This window comes from Pteropus vampyrus, unplaced genomic scaffold (assembly GCF_000151845.1).
Source record: "Pteropus vampyrus isolate Shadow unplaced genomic scaffold, Pvam_2.0 Scaffold19, whole genome shotgun sequence".
In the NCBI taxonomy this organism is placed as follows: Eukaryota; Metazoa; Chordata; class Mammalia; order Chiroptera; family Pteropodidae; genus Pteropus; species Pteropus vampyrus.
This window is the reverse complement of record NW_011888800.1, coordinates 8,381,879-8,397,949: the sequence shown is the minus strand read 5'-3', so window position 1 is coordinate 8,397,949 and position 16,071 is coordinate 8,381,879. Positions and strand designations below refer to the sequence as shown.

Genomic DNA, 16,071 nt, shown 5'->3' with positions numbered 1-16,071 from the left:
CTTAAATGTGGATTTGCTTATACCCTATTCCAACCATCTCTTGGTTGATTAGTGGGAAGAAAAGTAACATTTTGAAACCCACCTGAATAATTCCCATTTACTAATTTTACATATATATGTGTGTGTGTGTGTGTGTGTGTATATATGTTACATTGAAATCTGAATCACAGGGACTTAAGAGTCATCTAGTGCAAGCCCTTCCATTTTACAGATTTGAAAAATGAGGAGTATATAGTACCATAATTTTGAGACACATCGAAACCTAAGAATTAATGAAATTGACTTCACCCTATTTCAGGAGGACTTTCAAGTAGAGGTTCTAGTGGAATATCCTTTGCGTTGTCTGGTATTGGTTGCCCAGGTTGTTGCTGAGATGTGGCGAAGAAATGGGCTTTCTCTCATTAGCCAGGTATGGCAAGGCCGATTATTCATTTATGAATGTGTTCATTTTCTGATTGTTTTTTCTTTTATATAATTTTACTTTAAGTGCCTGGATTTTGCTGACTATATGCTTTCTGTTTTCTTGTATAAAATCGGAAATGAAAGTTCTATTTTTTATCCTATTGAGTGGATAGATTAGGTGAAAGCTGGTAGTACTACTAGAAACCTGCCTATGAAGATAGGTCTTTTCTGAAGATTACCTCCCTTGGGAACCTGTAATCTTTCTACCACCTGACTTAGTTGAAGGCCACTTTATAATTTTTCCTTCTGTTTTAGAGCAAATAAGAAGTGCTTGTTCTTCTTCTGGACTTGTAAATGTACTCCTTGGGGGGAAAATGGTATTATGATTGATTGTAGAAATTGATTTACTTTATTGAAGTGGGTATTTTAAACTTAGAGGAAATATTTTTGTTACACATGTTGAGAGTAATAACTAGAGCATTTTTAACTCTGAAGTATTTTCTTGCCATATTATCTTACTTTATGCTTATAAGTCCCTTAAAATGATTTGTAGAGTAACAACTTTTTTAATACTAAGGAGTTCTTGAGTTTTCTGGTGCAGAGAAAGTTTTAAGAATAGGTTTTGTTGAGAATTCTGTTCAAAATAAAATAATTCTTTTAGCTTCCATCCTATCTTTTATTTTATAGGTGTTTTATTACCAAGATGTTAAGTGCAGAGAAGAAATGTACGACAAAGATATCATCATGCTTCAGGTACCTATTTAAATTACTTCTGATAGTTATGTCTTAACCCTTCTCCTTAGATTCATCGTAAAAAGAGAAAATATTGTAATTATTTTTAAGTTTATTAAATTTTTCTCATTGTTAAAATATGGTATTATAGAAATGGAAGAGACTACTATATTATCTTCTATAAACCTAATGTTTCTTCATTTAATACACTAGAACCATGATGCTGTATTTCTTTCATAGATTGGTGCATCTTTGATGGATCCCAACAAATTCTTGTTATTAGTACTTCAGAGGTATGAACTTGCTGATGCTTTCAACAAGACCATATCCATAAAAGACCAGGTAAGTAACATAAACTGATATGCAAATCAATTCCAAAGGAAATATTGTTAACAATTTTAATCATATTTAAGATTTTTATTCTCTTCGTCTATCTACAAAAATAACAGATACATATAATATGCATATGTATTTACATATATATACATATATTCTTTTTACTCTATAAAAATTAGAATATATAGATTAACAAAAAGGAAAAATATGAAACACTGCCTCCTAGAAGTGATCATTGAAAGTTTTGGTGTCTTATTTTTAAAGAAAAATTGGTTCATTCGTATATACTATTTAGTAATTTGCTTCCTGTGCTTAATGAAATATTCTGATAGATTTTTTTATCACTAAATAAATGCACAATTACATCATCACTTTTTACATGATCATTTTTAATGGCTGTATAGTATTACACTGTATCAGTATATTTGTACTTTAGTCCCTTATTGCTGAAGAGGTTTTTCTAGTTTTTTGGTTTTATAACATCTCTGTACATCAAGGTTTAACACTTACAAATTATTTTGTTAAGATAAATTCTTACAAGTGGATTTGCTGGAGGAAAGAATCTATTCTTAAGACTCTCAATACATGTCAGAATGCTCTCAGAAAAGTTACTCTGATTTAAGCTCTCTCTAGCAGTGTATATATCTTTTTTTGCCTTTCTGGACTGTGTACTTATTAAGGCATATATTCAGATGTTCTGAATTATCTTTTAACACTGCACTGCACATAATTTGGCACCCACAAAAAACAAACTGCAAGAATGGAATGCTTTAGTAACAGTCAACTGCGACAAAAGAAATTTAACAAACAGGCTAAAAATGTGAGCTTCCTTTGAAAATGCAAAACAGCAATCACAATTAAAAAAAAACTTTGGCAAATAAATATGAATTTCAAAAATGATACTACAAAATAGCATTCTTAAATTACATATAAAGTTAGAATTGGTAACACAGTAATTGTTTCCTTTTTAACAATAGTACCAATTGACCTTTGTATGGGCCAAGAGGTTAAATTGAATATAATAAGTAGGTACTTAGATAGCAAATAGAAAATAAATTTCTACTATTTTATTGATGAAATTAAAAATAATAATAATGGTGTATACTTTTTTGGTAATAAAAGTCTAAGGGAAAGAATGGATTTTTTTTTGTTGTTATAATATGTTACTTAATTTTGAGGTTCGATGTTAGTGTTCCCTAACATCCAATTGATTGCAAATGTTTTTTTATAAAAACCCTTAGCTACTAGAGCCATACAAAGATAGGCTGTTGGCTGGATTTTGCCCGCTAGCTACGTAGAGATTGCTAATCATTGTATTAGATCCTTGAGAGAAGACTAGCAAAGCACTGTCCATGAAAGAGCAAATAATAGTTAACCAGTAATATCCCTTGATTACTGCTTTCCATGTGTCGTTACTGGGTCCTGGTACTGAGTTAGATGGCACTGGTATTTTTTATTCTTTGTTGATCTGATAGGTGAAAGATGGTGTTTCATTTTCATTTGTAGTTCTTTAATTATCAGTGGAGTTGACCATGTTTTTATGATTTATTAGCCTTCCCCACTTTTTGTTAATGAATCGTTTGTTCCTACCTTTTACCCTTTTTCTGTTTTTATAAGAGTTTCCTATTTAGTATTTATTGTATTTGTTACATTTTTCACAGTTTGTAATTTGTCTCATGGAGTTTTGTCACATCTTCATTGTTTTAATATTTGATACCAGTTTAAAAATTAGCTCTTACGAAAAAAAATTATAGAGGCTTTGTTCATTCCTCTTGCGACCAAATCAAAGTTGTGATGGAAACATGGAGCAAACAGCAAGCAGAGTTGCCTGGGATCTAGATGAACAGAAGCATTACAACTAGGGAGAAAAATAAGAAATCACCCTGCAATGGTAGAAGGTAGAAGAGGATGAAGACGTGAGGCTGCCCTCCCAAGAGACTGAGTGGGTCAGAAGCTATGGCAGCACAACCGGCAGCTGCAGACACCTCTGAAAGGGGCCGAGTCTGCGAGCAGAATTTCATGGTAATGGACCTGCTCGCTCTGAGCACCAGCTCCGGGTCAGCTGCTTGGAGGACACCAGGGACTTACAGGGGAACAGTGAGTTGTCATTTGCCAGAGGCGACGCGCTCTCCCAGGCAGAAGTCCTGGTGGTATCCATTGTTCCTCTCTCACACCCCCAACCCTCCCAGTGTGTGGACGCAGCGCCGCCATAGCTGAGACATTATCGAGTTGGATAACAGGTTGATCGGCCCAGAGGATTCCCTGAATCTCCACTTCCCCCAACTCACAGTCCTACCCAAGCTACATCCATTTGTGTACTTGATGAGTCTGGTATTCCTTGCTGAGCCAACTCCAGGACTCACACTGGTGGCAGTGGACCGCAGTTTCTGACGTGGCTTCTTGAGGCAACTATAAACACATTATCTGTGAATTGCTTGCTGAATGTTAACAGGTGGCCCCAGAGGGGCACAGGCTGGGGCTAAACTTGGCCTGCAGCTGAACCCCTCTCAGGACTGTGCCACTGGACACCTACTACACAATGCTACACTAAGACCGGGAGACTTAGGAGCTTTGCTTAGTACATAGAAACAGACACAGAAAGGCAGCCAAAATAGGAAGACAAAGAAACAGAAACCATATGAGAGAACAAAACAGAGATCCAGGAATAATGGAGTCAAGCAATCTAATAGACGCAGAGTTCAAAACACTGGTTATAAAGATGGTCAGTGAATTTAGGGGAAGAGTAGATGAACTCAGTGAGAACTTTAACAAATAGATTAAAAAAAAAACAAACATAAAAATAGAAATGGAAATTATAAAAGGGAACCAATCAGAAATGAACAACACATTATCTGAGATGAAGAGTATATTGGAATCAACAGAGTGAATAAAGAAGAGAATCAAATGACCTATATAGAGGATGGGGGAGCCAAGGACAATCACTCAGAACAGCAAAAAAAAAGAAGCCAAGACTATAGTAATAATTTAAGAAGTGTATGAGACACAATTAAATGTAAAAATATCTGTGTCATAGGGGTACCTGAAGGAAAACAAGACATTGAAGAGCTATTTGAAGAAATAATGATGGAAAACTTCCCTATCCTGGTGAAAGAAATAGACATACAACCCCAGGAACCTCAGAGAGTCCCAAAAAAGATGAACCCAAAGAGACCCACACCAAGACCGATCATAATTAAAATGCCAAAGTATAAATACAAAAAGAGAATCTTAAAAGCAGCAAGAGAAAAGCAGTTAGTTACCTACAGGGGAGCACCCATAAGACTGGTAGCTGATTTCTCAAAACTATGCAGGACAGAAGGGCTTGGCACAAAATATTCAACGTGATGAAAACCTAGGATCTACAACCAAGGGTACTTTATCCAGCAAAGCTATCATTTAAAGTCGAAAGATAAAGAGCTTCCCAGACAAAAATAAGCTAAAGGAATTTATCAACACCAAGCCAGTATTATAGGAAATGTTGGAGGGATTTCTTTAAGAAGAAAAAACATGTATCAGAAACATGAATAAAGAATGGTAATAACTACATTCCTATCAACAAGTACCTCAAATGGAAAAGAATTAAGTACTCCAACCAAAAGATAGAGTAGCTGAATAGATAAGAAAACAAGACCCCTACATATGCTGCCTACAAGAGACTCACTTCAGATTAAAAGACATACAGAGACTGAAAGAAGGGGATGGAAAAAGATATTGCCTTGATGGACCTAGAGGGTATTACGCTGAATGAAGTAAGTCAGGTAGAGAAAGACAAGTATCACATAATTTCACATACATGTGGAATCTAAAGAACAAAATAACAAAAATGAAAGTAAACTCATAGATACAGAGAATATTTTGAGGGGTACTAGATAGGAGGGGGGTTTGAGGAAGATGGTGAAAAAGGGCAAAGGGATTAAGAAGTACAAAGCGATAGTTACAAAATAGACATGGAGATATAAAGTGTAACATAGGAAAATAGTTAATAATGTAATATATATGTAGGAGGAAGAGGAGTACTAGATTTTAATGGGGTGATCACTTTGTGAGTTTTGTAGATCTCTAATCACTATGCTATACAACTGAAACTAATAAACCACTATATGCCAACTATGATTTTAAAACCTTATCAAATTGTGCAATGTAAATACGAGCAACTAATTGTCTATTATATTTTAATAAAGCCAGAAAAAAAAAAAGTAGCTCTTGACTACTTTGAATTTATGAGTCACATTATTTTATTCTTTCAAATTAGGAATCATTTGCCAAGGACCAAAGAATAGTATATAAAATGCAAAGTAATTTTTAGTGATGTTTTATACTTAGTGAAAATGAATATGTAATTTACTACAGTGCTTAAACAAGAGGTGTGTTAGAGAAGGGTACTCTCACCATTGTTGTTTGGTATCTGTTTGAAGCCACTATCTCACCAGCCCAGGTAAGACGGAAGCCAATAGTAGAGGAAAGGTTAAAGATTAGAATTAGTTTGTTGACTTGTTTTTATGGGGAATAACGATAATGAAAATGATAATATTTAACAATTGTTATTAACTTCTTATTATGTGTCAGGTATTGTGAACCTCATTGAATTTGATGTTGGAAAATAAATTATTCACCTCATAATTCTCTGTTGCTGTGGTCTAAAAGAAAATACTGGACTGGGTGGACCATGAGTTTGATCCAGAAATGTATGTTTTATAGAGGTTTTTGGTTCGCATGCAACTAATTTATTGTTTTTTGATTCTATAGGATTTGATTAAACAGTATAATACATTAATAGAAGAAATGCTTCAATTCCTCATCTATATTGTGGGTAAGATTAAAACGTTTTGAAATAGTACATGGGTTACTTTTTATTTATTTATATTTATATTTATTTTTATTTTTATTTTTTTTATTTTTTACCCTGCTTCCTTGCCAAAATTTTACCGTTTGTTTGGGGGCTTTTAATAGAAGGTCTTAAATAAGGTTTTGTTTTTTTTTTTTAAGAATTTTTTTAAAAAAATTTAAGTTTATTGGGGTAAATTGGTTAATACAATTATATCATTTTCAGGTGTACATTATCATTTAACATCTGTATATTCTATTATGTATTTACCACCCAAAGTCTAGTTTGCTTCAGCTACCATATATTTGATCCCCTTTACCCACTTTACCCACCCTCTAAACCCTATATTTGACCCCCCATTAACCCATGTACCTCCCCCCATCTCCCCTACCCCACTAGTAACCACTAGTCTATAGTCCTCTGGTAACCACTAGCCTATAGTCCATGTCCATGAGTCTCTGTTTGTTTGTCCTGCTCATTTGTTGCTTTTAAATTTATATCCCACATATAAGTAATATCATGTGATTTTCAACTTTTTCTGTCTGGCTTACTTCACTTAGCATGATTATCTCGAGTTCCATCCATATCGTTGCAAATGGTAGTATTACATCTCTTCTTATGGCTGAGTAATATTCTACATGGGTTACTTTTTAGAAAGAACATTAGTAAGAGCTAAAATTTATCATTTTACTCTTCTCCCAAATACAGCATAGAACTTAGTTACATATTCATGTGACTAATATGATTAATGTGTTTAGAAACCCAGCTTTAAAAGAGCACAGCTATCTTTATTTTGGAATATAATTATTATAGTTAGATAGAAGTGTAGATGAAAAATACCAATATATTGAGTGCTAATAATGTTATATATATATATGAAATTTCAATGTAACATAGGTCTAAGTAAAATACACTTTCATTGTGTCAATCTGTTGTTTTTTCATGCAAATATTGGCTATACTTTTACTTTAGTATATTCTATGTTATAGTCTCTGTTAGAGATTTTACCAGCTAAGTAAAAGTCTTTGACTTCTCGTTCTGGCTCTTGCTTCTTACTGCAGCAGACTCTCCTTTGTATTAATATTTCCTAGTGGAGATTCTAGCCACTAGTTAAATCTGAAAACATGGGTTTGTTTATTTTACTTGTTTGTCAGAAGGCTAGTTGTAAACTAGCTGCTTATCTAAGCAGGAAGTGTGGTAAGCTTTTATTGCTAAATGAGATATAAATCTTTCAGGTACTAACTCTTCTTGTCTAGAATATTCCATAGGAAACCGATGGGAAAAAATGGAGAAAATCTGTAAAAATGTGTAAAAGATTTTTAAGTTAATGATATACATTATTAAATTATAAAACTTTGAGAACTTTTGTATTCTTAGAATGCTATATGAAGAATCCTATATAGTACTGTACTATATTTTTGCTGTTTTCTCTTTTTACTATTATTTTTGCTGTTTTATGTTTTTACTATTTGATTATTGCTTCTATTTTGCTTTTGCTGTGTTCACTCAAATTGTTTTGGGTTTTCCTGCTATGTGATTTGAATTTTAGTTAAGACTTGCTATATTCCTAAATTCATCAATTTCAGGAGTCAACCTTATAAAATATGTATATACATATAAATGCATATGTATATATATGTGAGTATATATGTATGTGTATGTGTGCGTGTGTAGCCTCTAATTTTGTAATGGGAAAAAGAAACATTAAAAAGTAGGAAAAGATTGAGATTAGGAATCAGAAGATCTAGTCTTGGCCTGGCTATCAGCTGTCAAGAGCATGCCATTTATATTATTTAGGTCTCAGATTCCCAATTTGTAAAATGTGAAGGTAATCTACATGATCTCTAAGGTTCCTTCTAGCACTAAACTTCTAGAGGATTTTGTTTTTGGTGGAAAAAAATTAGAAAATTACAAAGTGCTTTACAAATATAAAGAAGAATGAGTCTTGAAAATGAATTCATTTAACAAAAAGTCATTCTTTGGCTAATTTGTAGAGTTTATCAAGTCTGTTAGGCAAAGGACCTTCTTGTAGATATCATAGGACATATGTTGTACTATTGAAAATCAGTAGTGATGTAGGGCCAGATATTGTAAGCCTTCTAGTGGCAATGAAAATTAGGTGCTTTTAACACCAATGACATTCCTGTACTTAATTTAGCTATTTTTCCCTACATTTGACAGTTTATTGAAATGGAAAATGGAAATCTGGTCACGTGGGCATTTTAACAACAGCGGTCATTTCTGATACATATTACTGTTTTGTCATCTAACCCATGAAGACATTATTAAGTATTTAGTTTTTCAGTTTTTGTTTTGTTCTTTCTTAAATAACAAGTAAAGACAAAATTGAGGAAGATCTTGAAAGCTGTTGTTTGGCAATCACCACTGCTCATTCAATGCCATCTGCCTTGTTTTCTGGATTAGAAACACATGCTACTTTAATTGAGGGTCTTTGTTTATAATGTGTGAGTGTGTGTGTGTGTATGTGTGTGTAAGAAAGTTAAGTGAAGGCCTGTGTTTTTCAGATCTCTTAATTTTTCTTCATCTTTTAGCAAATAGACTTGTGTTATTCAGATTTAGAAACGTGTCTAGATAATTTTCAGTACTTCTTTCATAGACTTAGTTTAATGCAGTGTTCTGTGCATAGTGCTCCTGGTGGGACAAGATTTAAATAGCAATTAATTGTTTTACTTTTTATTGTTTATATTAGGAGAACGATATGTACCTGGAGTAGGAAATGTGACCAAAGAAGAGGTCACAATGAGAGAAATTATTCACTTGCTTTGTATTGAACCCATGCCACACAGTGCCATTGCCAAAAATTTACCTGAGAATGTAAGACCAATTTTATTTTTTACTCCATTTACATCAGGATGGGATAGTTGTTGTTTTCTTTTTCTTTGGTTAGAAGCTACTTTGAAGTTTTAGGAAAATTTGTTTAGCAAATTTTTTAGATGTAAAACTGTTACCATTCATTTTTTTAGTGGTATAAACTTTAAGTCTGGGCTTTTGGGCATTGGGAAACACTTTAGAAACATTCTGGCTAATTAGGAGACTTTTTAGAGCAAGAAACTCCCTGACTTTTTGTTTACTTTCAAATAAGATTTCTCTAAAGGAAAAGGGGGCTCCCTGAAACACTGAGATTATTTGGTTAGTGTGTTAGTTGAAGTCTTCTGAAAAGCAAATGTCAAGATAAAAACATTTAAGACTTGATTAGGAACAATGCCTATGAGAGAAAATGGTGAAGAAGCTAAGAAAGGCTGAGGGAGCCATCAGACTGTGATGCAAGTATGACTCCAGGTGAAGGAAGGAGGGGAGGAAGTTTAAATAGATGCATCCTAGACTGCTGGCTAGCCTAATCAAGGTTTGATGCCTTTCCATGTCTCCGAGAGTGAGCCTGCATTAGTACCTCTCTTCCTTTTAACTGGAGGTCTGCAGGGTGCATTCTCATGGCTGCCATGGGTGATATTTATGTTTTTATATATCCTGATATTTAAATAATAGTCCTAAAGATTATGAGTCTCATATTTTTTCTCCTGAGATTTAACTTTGAATTAGAATACTATGATTCTTAAAAGAGAATTAGACTTATCTGTACTATCAGGGCTTTCCAGAGAAGTAGAATAGAGATAGACTTTGACTATTGGTCATTTTCTCCCCAAATTCTTTGTATCTATTTCCATTCATTGTTTTAAAAAATTAATTTATTTTCCAATTACAGTTGACTTACAATATTATATTAGTTGTGGGTGTACAACATAGATTAAACATTTATATACCTTACAAAGTGATCACCCCATAAGCCTAGTTTCAGTTTCATTGTTAACTGATTCTTAAACTGTAACCATTTAGCATATCACTTTCATAATTTTTGTATATCCATCCACCAATTTTATAATTATGAATACATTTTAAAATCAATTTACTTACATTTTCCTTAACATCTTTATAAGCAATAATAGCAGTGAAATAGTAGGCTTGATGTTCTGGATTATTTTTTTACAAATACACATGAAAACAAGGGAATAACTATTCAGAATTTTAAAACTACATAACTGTGTGCCACTAAAGTAATTTCACATACTGCTAGTGATAGGCATATCATACTTTGCAAAAAATAAAATGCTTTAGTGCATACCCTAACTTTTTACTGCCTACCCCAAGTACCTTTTTTTAAAAAGGAGTCTAAATTTTTAAATTTTTATAGGACTCTATGATCTTAGTTTAGTATTTTGACTAGGTTCTTATCCTGATTTTAAATGACCTTATTAAAAAAAAAATCCTTGTTCAAAGAAAAGTTCAGGTCAATCAGACAAAAAAATTTTGTAATTGTAAAAGCCAGAATACATTTGGACATCTGCATATGTGTTTTGCTGTACATCTTATTTATTTTGTTACCTTGGTTTAGTACATAATGGGCATGTGCTTAAATGATGTGGATAATAAATATACTACATAAAGAAAAGTTCTTTTTCTTTGAACTATCGGTAATGTGTGGTGTGTGTGCGTGTGTACATGAATGTGAGGACAAACTTCGATAAAATTTTTTCCTTAAGCAATTTATACATAGGTCATAACCTTTGTTAAGAAATTAATCTCTCCAAACAAAGCTAATTGGGTTTAGACCAAATTTTTTATATCGAAAATTGATCTTTTTTATTGTATACAAAGTGCTTCAGGAATGTTGCTGAAAATGTATTTCAGTTCACAATAAGATTAAAAAAAGTTATTACATGAAAGTAAAAATGACAAAAATATTGTTTCAACAGGAAAATAATGAAACTGGCTTAGAGAATGTCATAAACAAAGTAGCCACATTTAAGTAAGTACTTTATGTTTATTCTGAGAGGTAGAGATATTTGTTCTTATGCTTTGGATACTTTGTAGAAGCGCTGAAGTTCTTGACTCCCAAGAACAGAATGAAGTTCAGATTAGAAGAACAAGGGACACACAGTAGGCACTTAGTACATGTTTGTTGAAGAAATGAGTATTTTTGGCAGGTGAATGAGAAGTATCCATTTGTGATATTAGGTGATTTAGATAGTGACAAAGAAACTTTTCCACTAGTCTCTTTCCCATCAACTAAACCATGACTTCATTTATTCTGTTAATTTGTATTTTACATACTAATTTTAGACTTTTCTTTAGTAGATTTAAAACAGTATTTTACAGTCCTTCAATTCTTTGAGATATATAGAATGGAAATAAGATTTTAAGTGGATTAATTCTTGAAATTTAAAAAGCTGATACTGGCAGTGAATTTCTACTTGTTATAGTATTGTATTTATAGATAGATTACTAGTTTCAAATAACTTTCAAAATAGAATGTAGCTTTTTTAATGCTCTAATAATGTTAATGAAATATTTCACTTAATAATTAGATAGAAACCAAAAGCTATTTAAATGTACAGAGCAAATATGGTGTACTCCTTTTGGCCTTGATACAGTATAGAGGATTCAATACTGTATCTTCATCTACAGTGCAGTATAGAGGATTCAATACTGTATATATCTTTATAGTGCAGTATAGAGGATTCAATACTGTATCTTCATCTACAGTTTGCTGAGGACATGATGTCTCACTACCATTTTAGATTTGATCTTAGATAATGCAGTATATTTTAGTTAACAGGTAACCTTTAGGCTTCAGAGGCTAATAAAGAAGCCTTCGGGATTTAAGAAGAGCATTGAATGAGTTATATATAGTATAAAATAAACTTTCTCAGATTTATGTAATTATGACACATAGCTTAGCTATTATCAGAACTTTGAGCTTACAGTGTAGGTTTTTAGTTTTACTATTGGAATGAAATTTATCATTTCAGTTTAAGCAAGCTGAATGAGATATAATTGGTTTTTTCCTCTAGATTTTGACTTAGATTATTTTTTAGTTTCTTATTTTGTCTGTGTTTTGTACTTTCAGAACACTGTAGTTCATCTCTGTGTTTTCTGTTTATTTAGGAAACCAGGTGTGTCAGGCCATGGAGTTTATGAATTGAAAGACGAATCATTGAAAGACTTCAATATGTACTTTTATCATTACTCCAAAACACAGCATAGCAAGGTAGGAAAAGGTATCCTTCAAAAAATAAACCTCAAATGTTTTATGCTTTCTAACTCCATTGAAAAATTCCTGGTTTTTCTGTAGTGTCATACTGGTTCCTTAATAGAGGCCATTATCTCACCCAAGAAATTAAAATTGAATCAATAATTGTTATTTAGTTTATAGACAATATTTACATTTTCTCCATTATACCAAAAGTAGCTAAATATTGTTGACTGAAAGAATGGGAACTAAATTCTTGAGGAGGGATATTACCAATCTGTTCTGCAGTGGCCTTACCTAGGACAGCCATTTTGTTTCTGGAAGAAGGTAGCATTTTGAATACTCACTTTAGTATATAAAATATTTAGGTAGGTTGGTGGATCTTTATTGCCTACTTCAAAGTATTCTATTTGTTTCATGCTTGCCAAGCAGTATATTTAAAGATTGACCTTTTGCAGAAGAAAAGGAGAAAACAAGAAAACAAAGATGAAGGTAAAAAGTGAGATTCTGAATTGACTCATTTTGACCATTTTCTGTGGTTTTGTTATCAGCCAAGCATATAGTGTTTTGTTGTTTATTGAGAGTGGGCAACTACTGGAAGTGCAAAGAATCCTTTGTTTCACATATTAAGATATGGCCTATATCAGTGATGATAGGATTTTAAATTTATAGCAAATGGAATTTATTTTGGGTGATTGATAGAGTTACTTATATTTCCCTTGACATTGATGTTTTCAGTGCTTTAAAGGTAACAGAAATTATGTGTTGTTTTTGCATGTAATGTATGATTTTGACATTTGAAATTTAGCATGTAGGATAACCCAGATAAATAAAAATGTACCTGTTTGTCTCTTCTACTATCCATCTCCCACCCTCTATAGCATTACCACCACCACCACCTCCTGAATTCTGCCCTGCTTTCAGCAAAGTGGTAAATCTTCTAAATTGTGATATCATGATGTACATTCTCAGGACCATATTCGAATGGGCATTAGACACAGATTCTAACCTGTGGACTGAAGGGATGCTCCAGATGGTACGTATACCTTAAATATTTTCTCACCTCATAGAGTTCATGGGGGTCTGAAGAAGATCCCTGGTCTAACTTTCTAACTTTAGTCAGAACCACAACTAGAGCACCTGAGACCTTGGGGTCCATTAAAAACAGCCTAGGTGCGATATAAATTTCCTTAGTGACATATTCTCATGTTTTTAGCATCTTTACTCTTGGGAACCATTCATTCATTCATTCATATATTTGTTTCATTTTGTTTTTTTAAAATGGCTGCTCTTCCTAATAATGGCATGTTACTATTGCATCATAATTTTCTATATTTTTTATTTCACTTGTATTATGAGGAGACAGTATAATAAAGATTTGAAGACAGACAGGTCTAGGCTTGAATCTTGGTTTAGCCCCAATTTCTGTTTAGGAGGAAAGAATAATTTCCCCACTGGTAAAATAGGTATAACTAGAATTATTTCATAGAATTGTTATGAGAATTAGATCATTAAGTGGAAGTAGCTATTTTTTCTTGATACCGTTACAGAGAAATTACTCAATAATGTCACTTTTGTTAGCTATAACTGAATATTTACTTAGCACCTGCCTAACTAAATTTTCTTTTTTCCTTGGCTATTGTTGGTGTGGAGGCTAAATGCTGTCATACTGTATGTGTATCTCAATTTTTGTTATAACAGTGGAAAATAACAGGCAGTAAAAAATTTCACACCATAGCTATATTTGCAATCAAAAGTTAGAATTTCTCTCCCTGCTTCCCAGTGCTCTGCCTAGGAGATAAGCATTGTTAAAGTTTTGTATCTTCTGGAAATCATTCCAACATTAGTGCATATAGGTCTACCTCATTCTTAATAGCTGCATATTCCATTGTATGGGTATCTATAATGCATTTAACTAGTCTCCTGTTAATAGACATTTAGGTTGTTTTTAGGTCTTTGTATAACAAAGAACACTAAAATGAACATCCTTGTACAAATATCTTTGCATATTTGAGTGTATCTATTATACTAATTCCTAGCAGTGGGTCTGTACCTTTATATTTTTGTTAGATATTGTCAAATTGGCCTCCAGAAATTGGCCACTGATTTACTTTTCTATCAGCAGGGTGGTAGAAAGTCCTGTTTCCCAACACTTTTGCCAGTTCTTTATTTTACTAAATGTTAAATTTTTTGCCACTCTAATAGGTAAAAAAATAGGCTGATGATATTTCAACTCACATTTATTTCCTATTTATTTTTAACTTTTTTTTACGTTTATTGGGGTAACATTGGTTAATACAATTATATAATTTTCAGGTGTTCATTATAATTTGATATCTATATATTCTATTGTGTGATTACCACCCAGAGTCCAGTTTCCTCCAACTACCATATATTTGATCCCCTTTACCCACTTCGCCCTCCTCAAATCCCCCTATATTTGACCCCGTTTACCTTGTCTACCTCTTCCCTCCTCCCCTACTCCCTACCCTCTGGTAACCACTAGTCCGTTGTCCATGTCCCTGAGTCTCTGTCCTGTTCATTTGTTGCTTTTAAGTTTATATCCCCCATATAAGTGATATCATGTGATTTTCAACTTTTTCAGTTTAGCTTATTTCACTTAGCATGATTATCTTGAGGTCCATCTAGGTTGTCACAAATAGCAGTATTTCATCTCTTCTTATGGCTGAGTAATATTCCATTGTATATATGTACCACAGCTTCTTTAGCCAATCATCTATCATAGGACATTTCAGTTGCTTCCATGCCCTGGCCACCGTGAATAATGCTGCTATGAACATCGGTGTGCAAATGTCTTTTCAAATATGAGTTTTCAAGTCTTTGGGGTAAATACCCAGTAGAGGGATTGCTGGTTCATATGGTAGATCCATTCTTAGTTTTTTGAGGAACCGCCATACTGTTTTCCATAGTGACTGTACCAATTCGCAGTCCCACCATCAGTGTATGAGGGTTCCTTTTTCTCCACATCCTCTCCAACATTTGTTATTACTTGTTCTGTTGATTATAGCTATTCTAACAGGTGTGAGATGGTATCTCGTTATGGTTTTGATTTGCATTTCCCTAATAGCTAGAGAAGTTGAGTATCTTTTCATATATATATTTGTTGGCCATTTGTATGTCCTCTAGGGAGAAGTGTGTCTGTTCAGGTCCTCTGCTCATTTTTTGATTGAATCATTTTGTTGTTGTTATTGAGTCATATGAATTCTTTGTATATTTTGGATATTAGGCCCTTATCGGAAGTGTTGCTTGCAAATATATTTTCCCATTCAGTTGGTTCTCTCTTTACCTTCTTGACGATTTCTTTTGTTAAGCAGTAGTCCCATTCATTTATTTTTGCTTTTACTTCCCTTCCCTTTGAGGTCAAATTCATAAAATCTTCTTTTAAGTCCAAAGTCCTTGTCAACTCACGTTTCTTTAATTTTAAGTGAGGTTGAAGATTTCTCATATGTGTTGTTAGCATTTCTTTTTCTTTTTTTGTAAACTGCTTGTTTTTAATCTTTGTCCATTTTTTGCCTGTCAGATTGCTTATTTTTATATCTCCATTTAAAATATATTTACCTAAAGAAGCACAGTTTTAAAAATCTCATACTTTTCTCCTTTAGGCATTTCATATTCTGGCATTGGGCTTACTAGAAGAAAAGCAACAGCTTCAAAAAGCTCCTGAAGAAGAAGTGACATTTGACTTTTATCATAAGGCGTCAAGTATGTT

At 33.1% G+C, this 16,071-nt stretch overlaps 1 protein-coding gene across 1 annotated transcript in view; it reads left to right on the top strand.

Annotated features, from left to right (window-relative positions):
* The window catches only part of UBR1 (ubiquitin protein ligase E3 component n-recognin 1), a 102,070-nt gene that overhangs the window by 44,722 nt on the left and 41,277 nt on the right, over nucleotides 1-16,071 (top strand). The window contains exons 18-27 of the mRNA XM_011354982.2: nucleotides 299-409; nucleotides 1,090-1,155; nucleotides 1,375-1,476; nucleotides 6,217-6,280; nucleotides 9,006-9,130; nucleotides 11,065-11,117; nucleotides 12,257-12,359; nucleotides 12,785-12,833; nucleotides 13,223-13,377; nucleotides 15,965-16,064. Of these exons, the coding sequence (XP_011353284.1) occupies nucleotides 299-409; nucleotides 1,090-1,155; nucleotides 1,375-1,476; nucleotides 6,217-6,280; nucleotides 9,006-9,130; nucleotides 11,065-11,117; nucleotides 12,257-12,359; nucleotides 12,785-12,833; nucleotides 13,223-13,377; nucleotides 15,965-16,064 (928 nt within the window). The remainder of the gene's footprint in view (nucleotides 1-298; nucleotides 410-1,089; nucleotides 1,156-1,374; nucleotides 1,477-6,216; nucleotides 6,281-9,005; nucleotides 9,131-11,064; nucleotides 11,118-12,256; nucleotides 12,360-12,784; nucleotides 12,834-13,222; nucleotides 13,378-15,964; nucleotides 16,065-16,071) is intronic.